At 34.3% G+C, this 20,370-nt stretch overlaps 1 protein-coding gene across 1 annotated transcript; it reads right to left on the bottom strand.

Annotated features, from left to right (window-relative positions):
* Positions 1–816: 816 nt before the first annotated feature.
* On the bottom strand, positions 817–18,702 carry LOC131948396 (uncharacterized). The gene is made up of 10 exons (XM_059310001.1): positions 18,628–18,702; positions 9,392–9,478; positions 8,879–9,034; positions 6,397–6,513; positions 3,535–3,660; positions 3,219–3,256; positions 2,028–2,172; positions 1,529–1,726; positions 1,361–1,405; positions 817–895 (listed from the first exon to the last, which is right to left on the bottom strand). The coding sequence occupies exons 2-9, from the start codon at positions 9,441–9,443 to the stop codon at positions 1,380–1,382; spliced, it is 858 nt and encodes a 285-aa protein (XP_059165984.1). The 5' UTR covers positions 9,444–9,478; positions 18,628–18,702; the 3' UTR covers positions 817–895; positions 1,361–1,379.
* Positions 18,703–20,370: the final 1,668 nt, after the last annotated feature.

The raw sequence follows: 20,370 nt of genomic DNA, 5'->3' as shown, positions 1-20,370 counted from the left end.
GATCCATGTTGGAATCACTGCCTCTCCAAATCTAATCCTACGACATAATCTGAAGAAATTTGTTTTTATCAACGCATAACCAAAAGTGTATTTTTAGACTTGCGACCATGTTTTCTAGAACAAAGTTTGCACTACACCTCTTATATCTTGGTTGTCCGGGTTCGGATTTGTCCTCACTACCGACCAGTTGCTCCAGTGTAGATTGACTACTGATTCAAGTACTATCCCCGTATGCTAAGCTAGCCGATAGGGAACTCGGGGTGCTATTAGCACATTACCGCTGGTGCGCAGCCCCTACGACATTGACATTTTTCTATAGCAGATAATTTCTGGAGTGTAGGCCTACACAACAATTTCCAAAAAGTTTAATTTAGAACGGTCTAGAAATGCGTGAAGACGAACAAACAGATAAACAAACTAACAAAGATACATATATTCGTGTATAATATATATATATATATATATATATATATATATATATATATATATATATATATATATATATATATATATATATATATATATATATATATATATATATATATAAAACAGTCAATACATTTCTATAGATAATATAATCTTATTAAAATAAACCTATTTGAAGAAAAATGTATTGAACAAAATTTTATTGATTCAGAAATGTATTTTAAATCCAAATTAACTGCTGGGACTTTTAAATAAATGGTTGATATCAAATATCTGAAATTGAAACTCTATCAACAATTAAATTATTTAAAATAAAGATACCTAATTAAAAACAAATGAGCTAAATCGAATTTATGAAGTTTTTCTTTTTTTTAATAATGCAGAGCGGGACTAAAAACTGCAGTAAACTTGAAGCCGACACACTTCCTCGGTGGCTTGACCAATGAGATCAGCTCTCCAATTAAGGAAGCTGTAAAAAAAGAAATTAAAACATTTAATTAAAGAGAACACAACAATCATTCTTTTGTTTTATTTTACCAATATAATACGACATTATAGTACAACATTCAAATAAGATGAATACATCTCTTTTTGCGCGCGCCGAGAATATTTGCAAAGGCATCAAATCTCTGTCGGATCGTGAATTCATGCAAAATCTAGGGCCGATGTATATGACAATTAAATAATTGGTTCGGTTGTAGAATTATGCCTAATTAAGCAGGAAATATAGGCCTGATTTATTAAATACAAAACTAAACAATACAAAAAACTTATCTATTTTATTTCATATAAAAGGCTATAATTTATTTAATTTTTATTGAAAAAGACTGTTAAAAGACGAGGTTGGTGTTCTTAGCAAATAGATATTCTAAACTGTTTGTCAAATTTAAAATCAACTAATCTGTAAATCTGATATCGTTTGTGGCAAACTTACAGTCGGCGTAAGAACTCAATCACTGTCGTTTCTTGCAATTCTTCTCTAAAATAGATTAAAACGTAATTTATGTTAATATTACAGCATATTTGTTTTTACTTTTTGTATGTACGACTTTTGAAACGTTTTGCAAAAATGTGATTGTAAAAACAAATTGCATTAACTTACTTCCGCCTTGAGGCCTTGTTGTTGCTGGGGCCGCAGCAGCAGTTGTTGGTGGAACCGCAGCAGCAGTTGTTGGTGGAGCAGCAGCAGCAGTTGTTGGTGGAGCAGCAGCAGCAGTTGTTGGGTGAGCCGCAGCAACAGTTGTCGCGTCGGTCGTGGTTGTAGTCGATGGTGCATCAGTGGTGGGTTGTGGGGGTAGTTCTGCCGTTAAAGAGTTTATTTAAATAATGACAGAATAACAATATTTCGCCCACAACGATTACAAATACGCAGAGATGTTTACATCCTTTCTAAGATATAATCGAATTTTACATATGTCTCTTTTAAAACGAATCTTATTAATGATGGGCTGTACTAAATAGAACCAGTGTACGCGATTATTGTAGGTTATGCTTGGTAATGTTGGTGTTGGTTTTTTTTTTGTGTTAGAGAAGAGGTACAATTTCTCTATCTAAATATTGTATCAATTGAAAAGTGTGTTTGAATAAAGGCTTTCGCTCACCTGTCGTGCATGCAATGTATGACGTGTTAACACCATTTGATGTATGGTCATAGGTTATTATTTCATATATGCATGTGTTATTCCGGTATTCTATACCAATACATGTGCCAGCAGGGAACTTTGTAAGGCAGTTGATGTAGCATTCCTGTCGATGTGAACATTCAATACATTTTTTAAAGTAAAATGTTCCTTCTTCTTCTCCGTTCTTAAGTATTACGTGTCAACTTGTTATTTCAGCCTGCTTTTCTTTTTGGATCTACTTCCGTGGCCTTCCAGGAACAAACTACAAGACAACAGTTGTTTGATTTTCAAGCTGCCTGGGGGTTTTAACTCGAGACTTTTCCGTTTAGTAACCATTAGCTTTACCGCCTCGACCTCGCCGAGTGAATGTATCAAGTTCTATTTCGCTCGTCAACAGCATAATGTGTTAAATATATAAAGAACATTATTTCTTTAATAATCACACATTATTCAATTTTATCTATTATACTGAGGTTATAGAAATCATAAAATAATAAGGCTATACCTCTTCATTGTTATACTCTTAACTTAACTAATAAATTCAGCCTTATGCACGTTTTCAGGACTGAATACACAAAACATTAGAGATTAATGTGTTTTTTATCCAGTAAAAATTTAAAAGGTTTTACGTGCCAATTAAATAATAAAGCAAATATAATTTAAATTTATTTATAATTTAAGCAAATGCCTAGTGTATTATTTTTATAACAGGCTGAAAATGAGATTCCCATATATTTAATAAACACTTGGAGACTGAAAAACTTTTTCTTGAAAATTTAAGCAAGAGATAACAGTGTTAATAAATGTTTGTATTTTTCACGTGTGTTATGTTAGTATATTTCTTTTGCAATTTAAAAATATTTAATATTAATATTTTCTTTGTTTGCGATAGTGTGTAATTAAAGTAATTTATTAATTAGTAAATTCTCATTTAATTCTTATGTTGTGTGTAAATTGCAGTTGGTTAAAGTTTTATCTTTAGCCGCTTTTTAAAAAAATTTCTTGCGTTTCGTAATGTTGAATGCGACTCGAGCCTAGAAATCAACTATTAATTAATTACTTTGGTTGGTCTCTCAAAGAAGTTTTTATCAATGCGTGGCATCTATTTGAACAACGCTCATTTTGTTTTATAATATTAAACAGAATGTAAAAATGTAAACTGGATTTTACCATATTGAAGCTTGCTAAATCAAACATCGAGGTACCATCTGGGTCAGAAAAATTTCAAATATTAGTCACAGCTTACACACTTATTATCGCTGTAAAACATACACATTACTTTCTATTTATTTTCAAGAATTGATTTGAAAACATTTAATGTTGCCCAACATTACTTTCATCTTCTTTTTTCCCGTTTGTGCCCAATTCACATTTGGCAGATGAAGTAGAGTATAATGTGATCATTTCTATGCCCAGCTATCTTTTGTTTCCCTTATGTAAGATCATTTGCCCTGAGATCATTTATCATGGAACCGTTGAAACATACCTAGATTTGTCTTGCAAACATAAGCATTTAAATTGGTGCAAGCTCTATCGTCCCAGCGGTGAGATGAAGCTTGGGAACTTTTCATAACCGCACAGTCTTTGCCACCGTTCCCATAGCTTGGTTGTCCTGAAAACGTAAAGACAATTCAAGATACCATTTAACTTATACAATTGGCGAAAAATATTTAACAAAAATTACACTTCAATTTCACACTTTTATTTTGTCTGTAAAGCTCATGGTTGCTAAACCGAAAAGTCTCGAGTTCGAACCCTCGGGCAGATGAGGCTCGTTAGCTGGGGACAGTCACTCTTCTAGGAGAGACAACTCCAAAATTAAACAACTGCTGCCTTGTAGATTGTTCTTGGTTGGACAAAGGCTATGGAAACAAATCCAATAAAATACTTAAAAAAACTTTTTAAAAAACCACGTTTTTCTTGTGGACTAAAAAGTAGAAAATAAATTTTCATACATTTGATGACAAAAAACGTGGGTACGTTCACCATCAAATTTCCCGACCCATCTGCCCGACCCACGTTTTTTGTCATCAAATGTATGAAAATTTATTTTCTACTTTTTAGTCCACAAGAAAACGTGGTTTTTAAAAAAGTTTTTTTTAAGTATTTTATTTTCTCCTTTTTAGTCCGTTGCTACACATGAAAAACGTGGTTTTTAAAAAAGTTTTTTATATAGTTTATTTTCTACTTTATCTAATGACTTGATTAAGTATGACTTGACTAAGTGTTTATAAATACACGGACTAAAAATCTTGAGCGACCAGGATTCGAACCTGGGTTGTCGCGGCCACAACGCGAAGTACTAACCACTATACGATCGCGGCCAGCGCGTTCACATCGATTGGGGCCGAAGTAACTGTGTCAATAGGCCTCCAGTCTTGTCGGTATCTTTAGAAATCATGTCCTCAATTTTATGGTCCTTGGGGCGTAATTAAATTAAGCTAATTACGGTCTCTAATTGCTAGTTTTTATGATTGCATCTGAAATTGTTAGGCGAAAGTAGCCTACATGCCAAATTTCAGATCTATAGAGCAATCAGAAGTGGGCTAATTTTCGATGTCAACTTTAACAACAAACACACGCGAAGCTGAGTTAATAAAAAAAACGTGTTAATAAAATACTTTAAAAAAACTTTTTAAAAAACCACGTTTTTCTTGTGGACTAAAAAGTAGAAAATAACTATTTACATACATTTGATGACAAAAAACGTGGGTACGTTCACCATCAAATTTCCCGACCCATCTGCCTGACCCACGTTTTTTGTCATCAAATGTATGTAAATAGTTATTTTCTACTTTTTAGTCCACAAGAAAAACGTGGTTTTTTAAAAAGTTTTTTTTAAGTATTTTATTTTCTCCTTTTTAGTCCGTTGCTACACATGAAAAACGTGGTTTTTAAAAAGTTTTTTATATAGTTTATTTTCTACTTAATCTAATCACTTGATTAAGTATGACTTGACTAAGTGTTTTTAAATACACGGACTAAAAAAATCTTGAGCGACCGATACGCTTTAAACAGAGAAAGGGTGTAATTTACGTTGCTGGCGTGGAGATCTACTCACGAATCACGTGATCAAATCTCCCATAAACAAACAAATAAACGCGAAGCTGAGTTAAGGAAAAACGTGTTTATGTGTATTTTAGCATGCCCAGCGTACCAACCGTGTCACCGTTAACAATGTGTTACCGTGTCCGTTCTCCTTTTTAGTCCGTTGCTACACATAAAAAACGTGGTTTTTTAAAAAGTTTTTTTTAAGTATTTTATTTTCTCCTTTTTAGTCCGTTGCTACACATGAAAAACGTGGTTTTTAAAAAAGTGTTTATAAATACACGGACTAAAAATCTTGAGCGACCAGGATTCGAACCTGGGTTGTCGCGGCCACAACGCGAAGTACTAACCACTATACGATCACGGCCAGCGCGCTCACATCGATTGGGGCCGAAGTAACTGTGTCAATAGGCCTCAAGTCTTGTCGGTATCTTTAGAAATCATGTCCTCAATTTTATGGTCCTTGGGGCTTATTAAATTAAGCTAATTACGGTCACTAATTGCTAGTTTTTATGATTGCATCTGAAATTGTTAGGCGAAAGTAGCATGCATGCATGCATGCCAAATTTCAGGTCTCTAGAGCAATCAGAAGTGGGCTAATTTTCGATGTCAATTTTAACAACAAACAAACAAACAAACAAACGCGAAGCTGAGTTAAGAAAAACGTGTTAATAAAAAAAAAGGCTGATATTCGGAGTCAAGGGCCTCAATGGCGCATAACCAGTTGACACGTAACGCTTAATTGTGTTGGAGGCGTGGTCGAGTCGGCAAAAAGCTCATGGTTGATAAATTCGAACAGTCTCGAGTTCAAACCCACTGGCAGATAAATCTCGATCCCCTTCAACACTAATAATTAAGAACGAAGAAGAAGAAGAAGATCTAGATAAAGAAGTTAAAAACAAATTTTATTACACAAGTTTTGATTAAAGCAGCCAAATATGATTGTGCCAATAAAATAAACACACGAGCATACTCATAGACTAATTATGTATATATATATACATATATATATATATATATATATATATATATATATATATATATATATATATATATATATATATATATATATATATATATATATATATATATATATATATATATAATACTTTGAAGTTCATGTTCACATTCACATTCACATTCACATTACAGTCTCATTCACATTTATAATTATAATCACAAGTACATTTCATTTATATTTACATTTACAGGCATACTCACACATAGACTCACATACACAAACTCACACTCAAGCTCACACACAGTAACGGAACTTTAAAAGTAACTTGCAACTTTTTACCTGCATCCCAATTTAAATATGTTTTACAGGGTTCGTAGAGCCAAATCCAAATTCCCTCATGCCTTGAACCATCAGAAAAACCGATCCATACATCGCTTGTTTGTGAAGTTATCAGACCTTAGATTTAAATAAAACTCTTTAAAGTATTGTAGAGCTATAGTTGTGTAACTATAGTGTTATCATAGTCACAGTATTATTTGTGTTTCTAATCGGTAACATACACACAACAAAGAATGTCTTAGGATACAATTTATCACATTAGTAAAAAAAAAATCAGAAATCTGAATAGAGTTTGGTTCAACGGTCTGTTGGGTATTTTTTTCATCGTCAGCTGGGACTATCGTGCTGAATTGTATCTAAGCACGAGAAGGAAAAAATAATAATTTTCCTCTAATTATATAATGAATCAAAACTATTTAAATTAAATAGCTTTAAAGAACGACTTGACGTACTATAATTATTATATATTGAAAACAATGTTTAAATTTTTTAAGAGACCACGACTTTCTTTATAATTATTGAAACAGAGATGCTTCTACATTAATATAACGATGCTGGTAGTGTGTCGGTCATTCCGTCCGTCATTCCGTCATCGCTATAGATTTTTGAACAGTAAAGGTAAGTATCGAACCATGCAGGGCTTTTAAATTGCATCGATTTTATTTATTATAAGTAATTGAGTAGGATTTGTTTATATAACGACTTAAAGTTATTTTATAGTAGCCACAGTTTTTACGCTTTCGCATAACGTGAAGAAATATTAAATACACACAGATAGCTTAAACATTTTAACGGACCAATGTCAAATATAATTGTCGTTTAGATTCTTAGAAAAAAAGGATACATTTTAATAACAGTAGGGTCGAAAAACTAATTAATTAAAATATTTTAATAGTTATGCCATGTGAGGTAATTTAAAAATAAATTCAACTTACTCTCAATAATTTAAGTTATTTTTTTTTATTACTACCGCATTAATTATTATATGTTAAGGGTCATAATTAAAATAGAAAAATGTTAAGATTATGTATATTATTTTCTAATTAGTCTATGATCTCTCAAACTCACTATTTTTTGTTTTTCGTTTTCCGTGTTATTTAAACGGATGGTGAAATAGGACTTTTCGAGAAAGCTGCAAAGGCTCTCTCTCTCTGGGCGCGGACGCCTACGAAAGCGTGTTTTTTGGCGGTGAATCCAATTACATTGCCAATGTGTTTTCTTAGAGTAATAAAAGTAAACACCACTTGCCATACAATTACATGCATCGCATTGTCCTATTGTAAGTTACAGAGTAGGATCTATTTATGTGACTTAATTTGTTTTTGTTGACAAAGTTTTGACTTAAAGCTTATAATTGTCGGCAAAATTTTAATACTTATACAATATTTTTTTTCGGTGATAACGAATGTGGGAAAGGCGGTCAAAGGACGAAGACGACCAGGAAATCGTGTTGTTCGTCGGTGCGTGAGAGCATGTGTATACACGGTCGTTTGTTTTATATGTGTTCTGTATTTACGTTTGCGTGTTGCGTTGTGTTGTGTTTCTAATTGCGTTTGTGTTTGCGTTTCTTTTGTGCTTGCTGTTTTGTTTATGTTTGCGTTTGCGTTTGTGTTGTTTTGGTTTTTTCTTTTGTGTTTGCTTTGGTCATTGCATTTTTGCTTGTGTTTATGTTTGTGATTTTGTTTGCGTTTTTGTTTTTGTTTGCGATTGTTTTCCTTTGTATTTGTGTTGGGTTTTTTTTTTTGCGAAGCACGGGTATACAGCTAGTTATTATATACTGTATTTTCTTTTTTTAATACATGTATATAAACAGAATTTTAAAAAACTATACATAAGTTTGCATGTGTAATACGTTGATCTATCTGGACTGTGTTATTATTTGTGGGAAAGATGTTTTAGTGAAGGAGGAATACAAGCAAAACAACGGGAATGATTACTTTTGATAAAGTAACTATTTCTACAACTTTCAACCTTTTCTTGTCTTTATAAATAACAACAATAATAATTTAATTGCACCGAACTAAGCTGATTGCTGATTTTCTACCCAGTAGAAAACTGACATAGGTAAAAAAAAATACTAGTGTTACATAATAAAGTTTTTCTCAGATCAAAGTATCTTATGTGATAATATGAATACATCCGTTTCAGAAAGAAGCTACAAAAAGACAATGACCCTGGACGCGTCACGTTTTAAGATTGAATTTAATTGATATCTCAAGGATGGCGCTTAACTGGACGTATCAAGAAAAAATAAGTAAGGCCAAGTTAGACGTAGAGGCGCACATCAGAAAAACAACGTGCAGATCCAGGACTATCTTGTAGCACTGCCAGGAAAATGCCAGAGACCGACAGAATTGGGAAGAGCTTTCTGTGGGCGCCAATAGTTTCTTGGGCACGACTGGGGAAAGCTGATGATGGGGAGTACTCGAGATACAAGGTTTGTTTTCATACCTCCTTCATTCGTTTATTGATGTGTAATTACCTGCTATAAAGTCTTGTTCGGCTTGATCCCCAACGTTAGATATTACACCGTTATAAGAGGTACAGTCATCCATTGCAGCACTGTACGATTTGGGTGTTGCTTTATAGAGGTAGCAGAAATTTGTATTTGGTCGTTGTGTCCAACCTACTAGACACTCTGCAATGGCAGTATAAAAATAATTAAAGTTTACTCTTTAGAACAAGCGATCCATTGGGAAGATGAACTAGAGTACATAAGTTTCTTGCCCTCGGCATATGAAGGGATAGTGTGGTCAGCCTTAGCTTTGCCACACTTGCTGGGTGGTCTCAGGGACGCTCCACTGACTTGAACTCTGATTTGAACTGTAGACGTTTGGGTTAGCAGTCTAGCGCTCTATCGCTAGACCACGTCGCCTCATAATGGTAGTATTAAAGCTATTTAAAACATATAAGAATGTGTGATGAATTAATAAACCTCACATCTTTCTTCTAGCGTCAACTCCGTGCAAACAACCAGTGTAAAATGTATACTCACGCTGTGCAGGAGATACGCCGAAAAGCAACACGACTGCTATAAATAGCTTCATGGCGCTGGCTTGCTACTTGTTTTTCGATAACTTTTCTGTAACATTAAAGTTACTCAGATTCCATTTTTGGAACAACCAGTCTTAATAAGGATGGTATTTTATTAGCATACGCAAGTTAGAGTACAATTTTTACATGTTCGCATTAGCATATGTAATATATTGTTATATTTATGCAATAATTATTTATATTAACGTTTGGCAGTCATCTACGTATTTAAATCAATTTAAATTAATTTAAAACTTCTATGACCATGAAAAGCCAAATCATCAACATAAAGATTAGTTTAAAAATATCCCGTAAATAATGACAACTTAAAGTTATTTCTTACGACGAAAACAAATACGAATGAACTAGTTAAGAATGGGTTGAATATCAGTGTTTTTCTTTAATAATGGAAAAAGATGTGAAAAGATGGTATCGATAAAGATTAGAGCTATCACCATGTCATTGATTCTAATAGCTCAGCATTTGAGTTGGAAGATTTTGGAAATATCATCGAATTCAATTTATATGATACACGCAATTAACAATGAAACCTAATAATATTTGGTCAATTATGTTATTTAACATATTGTTCGGTTTAATTCATCAATTTGTTATCATAGCGTCATCATGATCATGACAAGATCATCATGATCATGATCATCGCCATTTTCATCGTCATCATCATCATTGTCATCATTATCATCATTACAGCATCATCAACACTGTCGTCGTCGTCGTGGTCGTTATCATCATCATCAATATCATAATCTTCATATTATTACCATCTATCAATGCCCAATAGAGACAACATGCTTGCGCCATTTCATTTTGTCTATAGCTATAGCCTAAATCAATCATGACATCGTAGACGAGAATGTCGCTTCATTTTACAAGTCTAGCTTGTGTAGTTAGAGCTCCAAACATCAATCGTCACGATTGGTAATTAAAACAAAGACATCGTTTTTATTATACGTTTTAATGGCATCAATATTATATTATGTATTACTGTAAAAGAGAACATTAATTCAGTTCAACGAAAGATCAGTTGTGTTTATCTTAAATATTAAGACACATTTAGCTTAATGTGTCTTTATAAATTGATGTTCATTCCTTCCGTGTCTAAAATTGTTTATAAATAAGTAAAAAGTAAAGTTTCCCTTTCAAACCTGACGGTCTATGGGGCAAGTGAAGTAGAGTTCACTTGTTTCTGTAAACTCGGTATATGAAGAGATAGTGTGGTCAGCACTATGCCCAGCCGCCTTTACTTTCCCTAACATGAGTTAGGTACCCATCAGAGTTGGGTGGACTTAGGGACGGTCTAATGACTTGAACCCGACTTCGAACTCGAGACATACGGGTTAGCAGTCCAGCTCGTTACCACTAGACCACTCCGTCCCATCCTAGAATCTATATATATAAAGCAAAGTGGTCAAGTGCCCGATAGGGCACTTCCCGGCGCCGCAGGCGCGTCAAATTTGGCACGATGGTACCTTCGGGCGATAGAACACGAGGGCCGGTGACGGTTGGCCGAAAAATATACGGAGAGGGGGTCAAAACTGACCTCGACTGACCGGCGCCTTATATGGGCTATATTACGAAAAAAAATTTCCTCCGACGACCCCCCTTGATATTTTGTGAGGTGGTAGGAGAACGCCTTGGGGTGTCACAAAAAACTCGCCATGTCCGGGAAAAATCGGGAAATGGGTCAAAACTGACCAGTCGTATTTCCCTATATAATCTTTGTATTTTATGGGAAAAACAGAGGGTCATTTCAACGCAGGCTTTAGGGTACTTAAACTCAGTATATCTGGCTATTTTTTGCATACTCTTAGGTCAATGGCTTGACCTTTAGGGAAAACTGTCGGTTTCACTCAAAGCCCTCGACGAGGGCTAAAAAGTGACCGCGAGTGAAATTCTCTTTATATGAGCTCTATTACGAAAAAAAATTTCCTCCGACGACCCCCCTTGATATTTTGAGAGGTGGTAGGAGAACGCCTTGGGGTGTCACAAAAAACTCGGCATATCTGGGAAAACTTCGTAAAGCGGTCAAAACTGACCAGTTGTATTTCCCTATATAATCTTTGTATTTTATTGGAAAAACAGAGGGTCATTTCAACGCAGGCTTTAGGGTACTTAAACTCAGTATATCTGGCTAAATTTTTGCATACTCTTAGGTCAATGGCTTGACCTTTAGGGAAAACTGTCGGTTTCACTCAAAGCCCTCGACGAGGGCTAAAAAGTGACCGCGAGTGAAATTCTCTTTTATGAGCTCTATTACGAAAAAAAATTTCCTCTGACGACCCCCCTTGAAATTTTGTGAGGTGGTAGGAGAACGCCTTGGGGTGTCACAAAAAACTCGGCATATCTGGGAAAACTTCGTAAAGCGGTCAAAACTGACCAGTCGTATTTCCCTATATAATCTTTGTATTTTATGGAAAAAACAGGGTAATTTCAACACAATTTTTACGTTACTTAACCTCTGTACATCATGCTAATGTTTTGCATACATTTCTATAGATGACTAGGCCGTATGGAAAAACTGTTGGTCAGACTCAAAGCCCTCGACCAGTGCTAAAAGATGACCGCGAGTGAAATTCTCCTTATATGAGATATATATAAATAATTTGACGATCGATCCCGTTAATATTATTTGAGGTCGTAGACCGACCCTGGAGGGTAACAAAAAAACTTTAATCCCGTCGGAAAAAGCTATTGTAGTCGTTAAATATGTTTATATATCGTATTTTCTTATATAAGCATAGTAACTGTTTGTTTAAAAAAAAGTAAACACAGAGATACGTCATTCGGTTAATTTCCAAGGGAGGTAACCTTTTTAAATAATTATTTTTCAAATAATTGTATACTATTTTAAACAGAAACAGAAAACGACAAAGTATAGCATTTGTGTTAGATAAAAATAAGTTATTAATTAAGCTACGTATCATAATTAAATAAAAAATTAATTTTAAAAGTCAATGTAATATAAATTATGAGATATACTGTTCATGGAACCTCTGTAGTTCTATTTCCATCTTAGTTATATATTGCGTACTTTCGAACAGTTTCTCTGAAAGCTGATGTTAAAGAGCATAGGCCAGTGGTCGGCAACCTGCGGCCCGCGAGCCGCATGCGGCTCTTTTGATATCAAGATGCGGCTCTCCAGCTCCTTGAACAAATTCTAATAATATTAATAAAAAAAATAAAATATTTGAATTAAAAATATGTTAGTGGCTCTTTAAAACCAGGGAAATTTTGAAAATTGTAATTTTTGGCTCTTTCGCTTCAAAAGGTTGCCGACCCCTGGCATAGGCATACAACATCTTCTCTAAAATTAGCATTACTGTTTACATTTAAGCACTCCACGCCTCATCCATCACCTAATAATTACTATTCAAATTATCAAATGTTTTTGAAAACCTAAGCGAAGCTAGGCAGTATGCCTAGTTGTATATAAAACAAATCAAATTCTAAAAACTTAAAGACAAAGTTCCTAGAAGCACTGAAGTGTAAAAAAAAAACAAGTTTACCAAACAACTCCCGTAATTTCTTACGAAACTTGGCTTACCAAAGTTAACTGATGAGCTTGATACTCAATGCGAAATACAGCCTAAAACATTGCACATGCGATCTTTTATACGCTACTTTATTAATCCAGAAACATAAACAATGTTATTATTGATTTAAGCCCACGCAATCTTCAATACATAAAGCAGTGGCGGAAAAAAAACGTGATGCTCCGATGTGTTATATATATATATATATATATATATATATATGTATGTATGTATGTATATATATATATATATATATATATATATATATATATATATATATATATATATATATATATATATATATATATATATACATACATATATATATATATATATATATATATATATATATATATATATATATATATATATATATATATATATATATATATATATATATATATATATATATTACACGCCACGTAAAGTAGGGTTAAACGTATTTCGTGCTCGAAATAATCGAGTTTAAAAAATGTTCGTAACTCATTTTATTACTATTAAATATTACGAAATGCGAAACTTCAAATCTTGCATGCCGATCAAGAAAATACGAAACAGGAAAGCTTGATATTCATAATGGGTGTCTGGGTTTTTTCTTGTGCTAATTTTGAAATATTTCTTTTTAATAAATTTCCCTTTCTTTAGCATGTTTTATTACAATTATAATTAAGAGAAGACATTGTTTCATTATTCGATAATAGCCAAAATATAATGTTAAAAATAACAATAGCAATATTTACGTCGGCAGGCAAAAAACAAATATTTTAAAGCGTTTTTTTTTTCTCAAAATTGGCATAATGAATTTTTTAATAAGTTTTCGTTGACTATATATAAATTTCAACCATAAAGGTCCGTGATAACGCACAAAATTAAGCCCAAACAGCGGTGTATAGCGACATGCTAGTTCCGCCCCTGAACCAAAGATGATTCATTATAACTTGTCCTAAAGTAAGAACAATTACCAACGGGGCCGGGGTAGTAAAATAAAGAAAACATTTTCCCGTTTGGTAAAAGTGTATACAAATTTATTTTCAAGTCCCCAAGATTTAGTTAGTGTAGGATCTAAAAATATAAAGGAAAGGGGAGACTTTCTTATTATCTGATATGTTTAGATAGTGCTTCTTCCATTCTCTTCCAACACATCTGTCAAGTCGCACACAAAAACTTCAAAAAGCAACGTAAACAGCTGTGTAACAGTAACAGTGCAGCATGCTGAAAAACAAACCTATTGAAATATTGATGGGAATTTACGTTTTTTTATTGCTACAACAAAGACTTTTAGTAATAAAATTCCCTGAAATCAAAACTTTAACCAGAAAACTTTGTTTATTTTAAATCTTGTACTGTTCGATGTTGTAAACATTTCTTTGTTTGGAGGTACAAAATAACAACACCTACACATTGTGGGTGGGGTGGGTGGTCCCCCGCACAATTTATGGGTATTTCAACATACCAAGCTATCGACTACGTAGTATCATCGACCAGATTTGAAAACGCTGCTAACTTTGATAAACAACCACGTCTTAATTCTTTCTTCTCTGTACCGCAATAGGGCTGGTGAGTAGGTCACCAACCAGTTCTACGGCTCAATAAAATCTGCATGAGTCATAGAACTGGTTGTTGATCTACTTACCAGCCCTATAGAACCAACTTTTCGCTAATTAACCAAACGTGCTGAATCTCTCAAACTAAAACAATAGCTTTACTAAATGCTTCCTATTACGTTCTATACCATTCATTCATTTTTAAGCTATCCTGATCCGTACTAGTCAGAATTCTTAATATAAAAAAAATTAAATTGAGAATTACAAAATTATTAAAAACAAATAGTTAGTAATGCAAACAAGAAAGACACAGACGCATGTGCATTATCTTATACATGTTCAGGTTTATACACACTCGCTATCAATCATATGGTACTTCAATTGTTAGCAAAGTCTTTTTAAAAATTCTTAGATGTCTTAAAGATTATTTTATTTTAAAATAAGTATCTTTGTAAAATCGACTTGGTAAAAAGTTTTAGAAACCATAATTTTATGTCATATAATGAGGTAACAGGTGCAGATGTTTGCGTAAGAGCTATGTGAAGTTAATATGTGGAGAGTAGTGTGTGTAGGAGTAGTGTGTGTAGCAGTAGTGTGTGTAGCAGTAGTGTTTGTAGTAGTGTCTGTGGGAGTAGTGTGGTGGAGTAGTGTGTATTGGAGTAGTGTGTGTAGTAGTAGTGTGTGTAGGAATAGTGTGTAGTAGTAGTATGTGTAGCAGTAGTGTGTGTAGGAATAGTGTGTGTAGGAGCAGTGTTTGTAGGAGTAGTGTTTGTAGGAGTAGTGTGTGTAGAAGTAGTGTGTAAAAGTAATGTGTATGGAAGTAGTGTGTAGGAGAAGTGTGTGTAGGAATGTCGTGTGTGTAGGAGTAGTGTATATAGAAGAAGAGTGTGTAGAAGTAGTGTGTGTAGGAGTAGTGTGTGTAGGAGTAGTGTGTGTAGGAGTAGTGTGTGTAAGAGTAGTGTGTGAAGGAGTAATGTTTGTAGTTGTAGTGGGTAGGTATATTGTGTATGTTTATGTGTAGGAGTCGAGGCTTAAGTGATAACGTTTCTAGGGATAGTGTGTGTAAGGGTAGTGTATTTAGAAGTAGTGTGTGATAGGATGAACTATTCCGGAATAGTTTTTATTAGCAAAATGTGTTGTCTGTTGGTAGGAGTAGCGATAGGTGCTTGCGTAATGTTTGTGTCTGTGGTGTACGTAGAATGTTTGTAAAAGAATTATGTTTACATGCATTGTTCTGTTTGGTATGTAGTTTTTATTTCGTTGTTATTGGCTGAGAGTATAGTACAACAAAATATTTTTATTGCCGAGATATCTGTTGGAGAATCTGAGAAATACACATCGATCAGCGATGTAAACCATAATCGATTGTTGTATTGACGTAGTTAGGACAGCAGACCGAATTTGTCAGTTTTAAAGTTCAGGTTTTAAGTTATGACTTTCGTTAAGATGTCATAGATTTTTACTAGACTTTACATTTGTACTTGTGTTACGCTAGAATACAGCTGCCAAACATATATTAGAGTATTTTTAAATCTACTGTTAAATTTTTTTTTTAAATTATACAACATTCACAAGTCCACCGCACACGATACACAACCCAAGATTCGTAACACATGGCCTCCTAACATTAAAATATATTGATAAAAAATTCAATATTGAGGAATTATTCAGTGAAGGCTACCCGCAAGCCAGTAAAGAGCAGAGGGGAAGCAATTCAAAATCCACTACGCTCTCAATAATAGGGGCAGTAAATCATTTTCTCATTCTTCATCTCCATCATACTGCATGAGTGTTTCATCGATATTTATAAAAATCAAGCGAAGATAAGCTGTTGTCAGTTGTGAGTTAAGTACCTTCTTATAAGGGAAAATTTGTTAAAAAATGAGTGTTCTAAATCAGGGGTCTCCAAACTTTTCAGTCCGAGGGCCGCATTAACTATCAAATATAAGTTCGGGGGCCAGAGTTTCTTCCAGGCATCTCATTGGGGTGGCATTTTTCCTCAGCCACCTACAACAAACATTTTTTTTCCATGGACTAAAAGATCTCCGAGGGCCGGATGAGATGACCTCGCGATCCGGCCCGCGGGCCGTAGTTTGGAGACCCCTGTTCTAAATCATATATACACTTTAGTTACAACTACTTATGTTACACACACACACAAGTTTCAAACTTATATTATTTATACATAATTTTAAGTATATTGTTTAATATTTATACTATTAATGTTCTAATGATAACGTATAAACTTATTAGGTTTTGTATATACTTATTTTATATTATGCTAACACTGAATTGTTCGTATGTAAAAAAATTTCAGAGGGTCTTACTACTTCGCAGTTTTTCACTTATCGCGGCCGGTTCTTGTCCCTATGAACCGCGATAACTGAGGGACGACTGTATATCTTGTTAATTTGTAATACAATGGTGGGCAACACAATAACGGAAATCTAACTTCATGGGTAACAAATTTATATTCTAAGCTTTGAAGACGCAGGGACATTAGGTCACAACAGAAGCACACGCTTTCCCCTTTTATATTATAGATGTACACAAGTTATGGCCAATGTGACGCTACTTCTAAATCGTCAACTTTTCAAGGCACTATTTAATGTTGGGTCTTAGTTGTTGGGGCGCGGGTATGTCCACATTACCGCCCGGTCGCCCCAAGGTGTGCTGTATTTAAACACTCACTTAACTAGTGTATCTTTTGTATCAATTATTCATCTGGGAAGGGGGATACTTGAATCAATATGGGGGAGCACTTGAAACAATGATGGGGGGGGGGGGGGGTGGCACTTATATATCTTGAGGGGAAAGGTGGACAATGGATAAATACATATCTTTTATATACATCACAACCCGTCCCCCAACCCTTCCGAAGAAAGAAACTCTAAATCGCCACTTTAAAAAAAAATGGATTCTGTGTCGCGAATCAGGGACCAACACATTTCTGGGGAGGGAGGCGGGGGGGGGGGGTAATGCTACCCTGAGTCATCCAAGCGTTCGTGTAGGCTTTGTGGAACAGGCATTTAATGTGAGATTAAACTAAGTTTAAAAAATAAAAATTGTGCGTTATCTCATTCAATAAGGCGGCACGTTGAAAGCATTTCCTGCTACAACAGCCTGCTGGCTAAATACTTGGAGCTCTCGAATAGCGAGGGAACAGTGACATTTCCTTGTACAGACGGCTGATATATTAACACACAGCAGCAACTTTACGACAGCCTGCCGGGAATTCGAGATCGACCTATCCCTTCACTCAATAATTGACTTCGTATTGTCTTGCATACAGCGAAGTAGGCAGGTGTTTGTTGCCTAATGGGGGAGTGGGTGGGTGGGCGGAAGTAAAACGTATATATATATATATATATATATATATATATATATATATATATATATATATATATATATATATATATATATATATATATATATATATATATATATATATATATATATATATATATATATATATACATACATACATACATATGTATATATATATGTATATATATATATATATATATATATATATATATATATATATATATATATATATATATATATATACATATATATATATATATATATATATATATATATATAATTCTCTTCTGGAAAACGATAGAAAACAAGCTGCAATCGCACCTTGCAGTCCCCTCTCTTCCTCTATATCGCTACCACCCCCCCTCTCGCATGGTCTGGTGAGCTGTGGTTCACGCTAAATGTTTACAAACCGTAGAGACAGGTTTAGTGACGGCTTTTAGGGGCAGATAATTTAGTTTGAAACGATTTTAAACTTACAGGAGGTAACTAAGAGGAGGCTGCTTTCACGAGGGGGTGGGGCAGGGGTTGGGGGAAAGGAGGGTTTTAGTGTTTTAAAACAAATATTTTCAGTGGCAGCATTGGTACTGTCGAATTCACAAATTATGAATTACTGAAATGTTGAAAAAACAACTAAATAGCGACGTATGATACGCCGCGGGTCGGCTCGTATATATATATATATATATATATATATATATATATATATATTGCATAACGACGTACACTTTTTTCGAAAAGGTAAACATTCTAAAGTCAAAGTGAAACGAACTCACCGTCGCCAACAACTTATCAATTTTCATTGTGTGGCTTCTATGAAAGGGAATGGTAGGGAGTTATGAAAGAAAGGATTTGAATCCCATGCTCTAACACCTAACATGGCGCAACTGATTACATACCCCCACCCCGAACCCCTCACCTCTGATAACACGATCTAGCAAGCGGATGTTTGGAGTTTCCAGAAAACCATTTTTATTAGTTTTGTTTCGCAAAAATGATGTCCCGCTTGTTGGTGTAGAACAGATTTTACCTGATCCGTGTTTTTAAAGACGTGGGTGCATTTTAGTAAAGTTTGTCATTTTAGGTGGAGTAAAGCTAATCATTTTAATAAAGTTTGTCATTTTAGGTGGAGTAAAGCTAATCATTTTAATAAAGTTTGTCATTTTAGGTGGAGTAAAGCTAATCATTTTAGTAAAGTTTGTCATTTTAGGTGGAGTAAAGCTAATCATTTTAAAAAAGTTTGTCATTTTAGGTGGAGTAAAGCTAATCATTTTAGTAAAGTTTGTCATTTTAGGTGGAGTAAAGCTAACCATTGTAGTGAGAACAAGACTATGGTAAGGCGGAGATAACAATTTTAGTGAGCTGCCAATCTATGGTTAGATGAAGTTGAACTTAATCATTTAGGTGAAGTTAAAATTAATCATTTAGGTGAAGTTAAAGTTAATCATTTAGGAGTCATCCATAAATGACGTCACGCTTTTTTTTGACGTTTTTTACCTCCCCCCTCCCCTCCGTCACACGTCGTCAACAAAAGCCAGACCCCCCCCCCTCATAAAATGACGTCACATTTCAGCCTACAACCCCCCCCCCCTCAAAATTGAAGTTGATTTTTTTTTAAACATCGATATTTTTCTAAAATATTGTTTGAACTCTATTAAAAAAGAGTATTTTAATCAATTCCTATTACAATTTATTAAAACAATTTTCTAAAACGCGAAATAACGTCTAAATTTCGTTTTCTAACATTGCTTTTGTATAATGCAAAAGTGTGACGTCGCACCATCTGAATCCCCCCCCCCACCCCCTCACCACACACCGTCACAAAATTACGGACCCCCCTCCCCACTACGAGTGTGACGTCATTTATGGACGACGTGAAGTTCATGTTAATTTTTTAATTGCAGTTAAAGTTAATCATTTAGGTAAAGTTAATTATTTAGGTGAAGTTAAAGTTAATAATTTAGGTGGAGTTTCAGTTGATCATTTTAGTGAGCTTCAGTCTACAACAAGGTGAGTTAAGACTAATTTCTGTGACCCGGAAGTGCAGGGAAAGAGGGGGGGTGTTAAGAGAAAGAGAGTAGGACTGTTGAATTGATGTATGACTAAAAACGGGTTGTGAAATTGTGGGTCAGATATCACCATTGGATATTCGCTATTTTAGATTGTGTTCTTTATCTACTACACAATCTAGGATAGTAAAATCAGATTGAGTATGCTAGGCTTCTCATAGTTGCATTATCCCATCAGGTGACGATAGCAATAATCGAACCCATTCTAAATATCGTCATCGAAATAAGTTTGTGTTGGTTACAGTGGGGCCTATAAAAGTGTAATACAACGCTACTGATACATAAAATGGATGAAGCCGTGAATAGTCTCTTAATGGGGTTTCAAATATTTTTAAAATTCTGGTGCGATATTATTGAAATCAATTTGGTTATACAAATCTGATTTGTTTTTGTTTTTTTCGAGCTTTACTAAAGTTTGGATGTATTTAATCTTTTAGTATTTTTATTAAT

This window comes from Physella acuta, unplaced genomic scaffold (genome assembly GCF_028476545.2).
Source record: "Physella acuta isolate Inbredline_101_S28 unplaced genomic scaffold, ASM2847654v3 ptg000642l, whole genome shotgun sequence".
In the NCBI taxonomy this organism is placed as follows: Eukaryota; Metazoa; Mollusca; class Gastropoda; family Physidae; genus Physella; species Physella acuta.
Note: the sequence above shows the minus strand (reverse complement) of the source record. Positions and strands in the feature narration are given on the sequence as shown.

Coding starts and splice junctions, on each gene's coding strand:
- LOC131948396 (XM_059310001.1), bottom strand. CDS start 9,443: ATGAAGCTATTTATAGCAGTCGTGTTGCTTTTCGGCGTATCTCCTGCA. Junction 2,173..3,218: donor ATTTAGCAAGCTTCAATATG/GTAAAATCCAGT, acceptor TCACATCGACAG/GAATGCTACATCAACTGCCT. Junction 1,727..2,027: donor ATACATTGCATGCACGACAG/GTGAGCGAAAGC, acceptor CTTTAACGGCAG/AACTACCCCCACAACCCACC.